This window comes from Chaetura pelagica, unplaced genomic scaffold (assembly GCF_000747805.2).
Source record: "Chaetura pelagica isolate M959 unplaced genomic scaffold, ChaPel_1.0 scaffold207, whole genome shotgun sequence".
NCBI lineage: Eukaryota > Metazoa > Chordata > Aves > Apodiformes > Apodidae > Chaetura > Chaetura pelagica.
Genome location: NW_009953929.1, coordinates 2,912,597 through 2,919,022, shown reverse-complemented (window position 1 = coordinate 2,919,022; position 6,426 = coordinate 2,912,597). Strand labels below are relative to the sequence as shown.

Below are 6,426 nucleotides of genomic sequence, written 5' to 3'. Positions count from 1 at the left end.
CCAAGATTGTTCATGCCTTATGTTTATTTTAACATTTACAGTAAACTCAAGCCTAGACCAAAATCAACAGCAAAACTGCTATTGCTTTTGAAGGATTAATGACTAGTGGTTCATTTACTCCATAATTCAACTTCTATCTAGGCCTAAGCATATTAGCATACCTACAAGAATTAATATAAAGGTCAAGAAGGAAAATAAAGCTAAAATAAAAGGGTTAGCATATGGCACTGTGCTTTTGTCCACTCAGCTGTCAGTATAACATATTTTAAGTTAGTGCAGAAATACTGGTATTTGCTTTGTGGTTCACCAATTCTCAACAGAAATATCTTGATTATGAGATAAGGTTTGAATGAGTTAAAGGAAGGATAAATGCAAATACAGTAACAGAAATACCTGCATCAGATGAGGTTAAAAGGCTGCATACAGAAATACACAATCAAAGTTGAATCCTGAGATGATGTCAACCTATTCCAAAATTCCATAAATGCTAAACACCAGATCCTTTTCTACAGTTTACAAATATAATATTAATAACAACAATCAGAGTTGTTTGACAGGGTGCAAGAATAAACTATCCTGATTCTTTTCAGGCAATTATTCACACACTCCTTGATCTATTGTCTTCTCTGACAGATAAGTAAAATGTAACATAAGAAAGGAACAACCACTGGGAGATGGGAATGCACTTGTACACAGCACCTGGGGCACAGGCAACGCAAGCAGCTTACAAAGCACCTTTCAGACAGCAAAATTATAATGAAACTTCATTAACAATGTTTCTCGTAGAAGAAAAGCTGTTGGTTTCACCAAACTTTGCAGATACTGGCTTCTGTAAATCCAACCAATCTTTTAATGCCACTTTTTTTCATGGCTACTGATTCAGGAAAAAAACCAACACACACCAACAAAAAACAAAATATGCAAATGATCCTACTAATACAATGGTAAATCCTTGACTACATGCTTGAGTGCCAGAAATTAAAGCACAGACACTACATAAAATGCTTTTCTGACCTTCGGAAGCTTGAAAATAGGACGTGTTTTCTCATAAAATCTTGTTTTCCACTCAGATCTCTATAAAAATCCAGTCCTTTCTTTCCGTGTACCTAAAATGTCTGTTTAAGCTCAGACGTTTTCTGACCTTCGGAAGCTTGAAAATAGGACATGTCTGTTTAAGCTCAGACATTCCATATAAGTACTACACAATAAATTGATTTATCTTTCATTATTCAGTTTTTTCTCAGCAGTCCAATTCTCTGAGGACTTCTGCCCACATTCCAAACTGTAGAGGCACCATAACATCTTCAAAACTCTCTTATGGTAAACTGCCAGAAAATTGCTTTTTTTTCCTCTCTTAACGCACATAAAAGTGTATATAAATAAATAGCAGGTAGATCAAAATTTGGATGTAAAAAAACCCACCTTCACTATTGCCCTTTGGAAATAGGTAAAGGTTAAGAGAAATACCTCATCTGGGAACTAAAAATAGTAAGAATAATTTCTATTCTCTTTTCAGATGTTGCTATTGTTCCCCTGGAATATAGTGACCTTCTTGGCTTTGCTTATATAAGCCATAATGGATTACCTAGCTGACATTTTTCACTTAACACAAGCAATTTTATATGTATTATATGCTAGACGGATCTCTCTGCTCTCCTTTTTTATCTTCAAGCTTTTACACATGTAATGTCCACCCACCTACAGAATGCACATCAAGGTTTTATACTGGCTGAAGGAACAGCTCACAGCAAACACCGAAGACACGCACACAACTGGCAGCCACACAACTCTAGTGCTTCAATCCACAAACCAACCTCTTTCCACCAGGCAGACTGGACCCGACCTGGCTCTGGGGCCAGAGGCAGCAGGGACACACCACTGGACTGCACCACAGCTCTGCTCAGCAGCCACAACACAGCCCAGGGGCCTTCACTCACACACACATCAGGGGGCAGAAGGCAGCAGGTGTATGTTTGTAGGGCAAACCCTGTAACAGCAAACCCGCCCCAACAGCCACTGCCACGTTTTGTTTTCCCCAGTTAGTCAAGGCAGATTTATCTGTTGTCTTTTCGTACAACCAGTTCGCACAATGGGAACAGGCAGGAAACACCTCTTTAATCAATGACCTACCTTCAGCTTCTTGCTTTTTTCCTTTGAAGGTTCAGTCCAAGTTTCTAACAGACTCTACTCAGTTTTAAAGGAAATTATTCCACAAGAGTCAGAGTCCTCACCCATCTGTGGTCTCCTGAGTTTCTCTGACATTTAATAGGAACATCACACAGGTACCTGAGTTATGCCTAAGTGACTCCATTTACTCGGAGCTACATTAGAACTGCTAGAGGTGGTGCAAACACCAAAACTGATTTCACTGAATCCAGTATTTTAGTCACCTGACCACTTAAATTAAGCAGCCAAAAGACAGGAGAACAATTAAGTACCTCGACTAAACAGGAAAAGTACCAAAAAAGAGGGGAAAAAAGAAAAAAGAAGGCTGGAGCTTATCTAATAGCCTAACATTAAACAATGGTCTCCAATGTCTTTGACTTCAAGCCTTCATGATCCTTTTAACAAATCTTAAAAGTACACCCTCTTTCAGAGCATGCTCCAACACTGCAAACCAATGTGTATGGGAAATCCAATCCCCATGCAAGTAGTTAGACCTCAAAAGTGCCATTTCCACATTATTATCTCTTTTTAATTGGATCACCAACAGTGTCAGTATCTTTGACATCACATTTCATGTTTTCACTAGTCAAGGACAAATGAATCCAGATGCAGTCCAACGTGTGATGTTGCATAAGAAATTCAACTCAAAACAGTCCCCCAGGAAGCATTCATGAAATCTTTTTCTATACAGGGAGATTTTACCACACACTCAAACATTGTTAAGAGCAGTCTCCTGTGATATATGGAAAACCTCAGCCAAAGACCAAAACTTCAGAAAAAGGGTTCTTCTACTATGTTTAGGAAAATGAGCAAATACTAAACATGGTGCAAAAGGAAAAGATTTTATTTTAATACCATAAATTCCAAGCCCCTAAAATCAGCAAACCAAACCAAATTCCTCTTTCCTAAATGAAACTCTCTTCAGCACAGATGCCATTAATTCTTGAGAGAAACCAGAAATGGCTTTTATGTTCTAGCTACTGCTGATGGCCTTCTCAGCTGCCAATCCTTGTTTGGGCTTCGAGTAATCCCAAGGTCTCCTGTTCTCCGTATACCCATAGAGCTTCCGCAGCGCCACGCGGGCAGCTTCTTCCTCTGCAGCAAGCAGTGTTTCCCCAGGACCTTCTGCTATAATCTTCTTATCACTTGGGAAAAAAAATAATAAAATTAGAAATATTTCCATCATACATTCCTGAGCACTACTGCGTATCATGAATAAAGGCTGCTAGGTTTTTTTCCTCTCCGATGTCTGTGAATGCTGAAGGTAATTTCTATGTACACACAAATGTAAACATTTCTGTTGGGCTTTCCTGCAGAGATAAGTGATTGTATATTCAACAATGGAAACTCCACTCAGAAATGCATCCACTTCCTGAAAGAACAACACTGTTCATTTAGATTCCTGACATACCACTGACTCTGCACAGTGTTAAATTTGTTAGCCCTCTGAAAAAATATGCCGATTTGTTACTCTGGTTAGCTTAAGGAAGTGAAATTCTTCTTTCCTCCTCCCCTGGTTAGAAAGCATTTTAAAAATTCTTCAAAAGGATTCACTGAAAAGCTTTCTATGTCATGAAGTATGTGCTCAGCTCTGCTTAATCAACATCTATGGGCACTGAACAGGAGCAGTTAATGAAGGAACACCAGGAATTGCAGAATAAAAATAATCCAATTTTCTTTCTTTTAAGATAATACATCTTGGAAGGCATTTAAACCAAAGCATGATCCCTCAGAAAAAGCTCAAGCAATCTGCCCATGCATTCATCTGCAGCTCACTTAGCAGAGTGACAGTGATTGGGGTTGTCCCAGGGCCACAGACCAGGACAAGCATTAACCACGCCCGAGACAAATGCTCCAGGGATAACTGGCACTTCCTAAGCCTGATCCGAATTCAGACACTCTTGCCTCATTTATCATGACCATGATTTGAAAACTAAAATCTTTCTCTGGAATATAAAATAAGACTCTCTTCAATCCTCCCTCCCTCAACGTCTCTGTCTCTTTGCCCTTCCCCAAGCCCTGCACACAGCTGTTTGGTTATGCTGCTCCCTAAGTTCCTGCATCAGGTCACCCAGAACACACACCCAGACTCTTCTGTGCCCCCGGCACAGATTGTGGAGCCCTTTGGTCACAGAATGTCCCCCCATGTGTCATTACAACAAGTCACTGCCAGCACTCGAACGGCTGATGTGATCTGGAAGTCACTGGAAGGCTTCTTTTCTCTAAAAACTTGCCCAAAAAGCACGAGTAGAAACATAAAAGACCATGTTCCCTCCTCCCCTCTCCCCCAGCTTAAATTCATTTCACTTTAAACCAACACTAACCAGTACAACCCAACAAAGTACAGTGGCAGAACTGTGCTGATTCCCAGCTGCCTGGTAATTCTTGGTTCTGGAGGAGGGATTTTCCTCTTGGTCAGTTCTTCCACGAGTAAGCCCATAGGATTTACAACTTCCCAGATCTCAAACAGGTCTTTTCCAATCAATTGGGGAATAAAAAAATCCTAAATAAAGATACATAGAGGTTACAATTAATGGGAAAGGTAATGAAGGCTCTAGCTTCTGGTGTCTGCTAACAACACACACTTTGAAGAGGCATTAACAGAGAGGACAATTCATTGCTAAAATGAACGACGAAGCTGCCCCAGTGCTCCCTCCATCCCAGCTCAACAGAGGGAGCTGGTGTCGCTCCGCTGGGCAGCTCTGGTTCCCACTTGGCCATTGATGGGATGAGCACATTGGACAAAGCCAAGGGAGAGGAAGGGACAGCACCAGCCTGAGACAAGGGCTGGAACAAAGCTGCTACTCAGCTCCCAGATTGTGAGCGATGCAGTGCTGCTTCCAGGCAAGCCCTGGCACATCAGAAGAGTTCTGCCAACAGCTTGAAGGGAACGTGCAAACCCACAAGGTTTTCACCTGTGGGGATCATTCCCTTGCCTGTTAACTGCTACTTGCTCTTAGAGACCTCTGAATGGTCTTGTACCAGAAATTAGATTATAACAAACATTTCTCCACTGCAAAACTAGAAAGGAGTGAAGAGGACAATTGAAAGGACAGTAGTTGCTAAAAACTACTTTGTTACATTGCATTTTAATGGAACATTTTTGGTGAAGTATCTTGAGATATTTGCACTTCTACATGTAAAATCTACCAATCCATGCTTTATAAAAATATTTTGGTTTGAGATCTGTTTGTTTTTTTTAATTGAAGATATATTTGACTTGACATGGAATAATTTCACCAGCTCATTGTATAGTACATGGAACATAACTCAGGTGTGACCAAATATTAAAATATCACCATTATAAAACAGAATCATATGGTTTTATGTGCTTGACCTGCCTGCACTTCTTTCAGAAAAACAAACAAAAAACCCACAGCCCCAAGCCCCCCCAAAACCCCCACCCAGTCACCACTACCCACTAACAGACCACAATGGTAAACTGTCTTGTTACAGGAGTTGTGAAGCTTCTGTCTATCTCCCTCCATCTCTGGTTACCAAGGTACAAGATAACATTTAAGTTTTTAACCTTTCCCCTCACCTCCCCCCCGTAACTTCTGAGACCCTTAGATGTTGCTTTTGCCAGTACAAAAATACATGGTAAGTAACGACTTACCCTGACAAAGATCCCTGTTGTCTCAGGGCCACTGCTGCTGAGCAAGGCTCCCACCACTGCAAGGAACGTTCTCTGTAGCACGTCTGGTGGGGCAGGAAAGTCTCTGCAAAGCGTCAGGTCCTGTATCGACAGGTTTTGGGCTATGTAGGAAACAAGTTCTTGACTGGTGAGAAAATCCACAAGTGCTCCTACCCCCTGTGCAGGCAGATCTGGGTAGGCACCTTCAAAGCACTGCGTCAGGTAGGAGCGTGAGAAGGACAGCCCTTGCTCAGCAAGTTTACTGTTATCCTGCAGGGTAAGAGCAACTGCTTCCTTGTCCAGGCCGAGTGCTCGGCGTCTTGCCTCCTCGCTTTCAATGTAACAGGAATTAACAAATGCAGTCTTGAGAAGATCCAAAGAAAAATGTTCATGTAGGCGATGGCAAAAAGCTTGTATCTCAGCCTGGTAATCCCAGTTGGGCTTCTCCGACCTGCAGGCGCGGGAAAGACAAGACGTTCAGGAGCAGCAGCAGCAGGTTACCCGCACCGCCCGCGCCGGTCCCAGCCCGCAGGGAAGGGCGGTTCCTGAAGGTGCCAACCCGCGCTCGGGCCCTGCTGCCAGGCCGGGCGGGCCTGCGGCCCCACCCCGGGGCCGGGCAGCGGGAA

General features: G+C 42.3%; 1 protein-coding gene across 1 annotated transcript in view; it reads right to left on the bottom strand.

Moving 5' to 3' along the window:
• Positions 1-3,024: 3,024 nt before the first annotated feature.
• The window catches only part of MRPL44 (mitochondrial ribosomal protein L44), a 4,160-nt gene continuing 758 nt past the window's right edge, over positions 3,025-6,426 (bottom strand). Inside the window, exons 2-4 of the mRNA XM_010001665.1 lie at positions 5,783-6,251; positions 4,491-4,669; positions 3,025-3,311 (exon numbers count right to left, since the gene is read on the bottom strand). Coding sequence (XP_009999967.1) covers positions 3,140-3,311; positions 4,491-4,669; positions 5,783-6,251 — 820 coding nt within the window. The 3' untranslated portion in view covers positions 3,025-3,139. The remainder of the gene's footprint in view (positions 3,312-4,490; positions 4,670-5,782; positions 6,252-6,426) is intronic.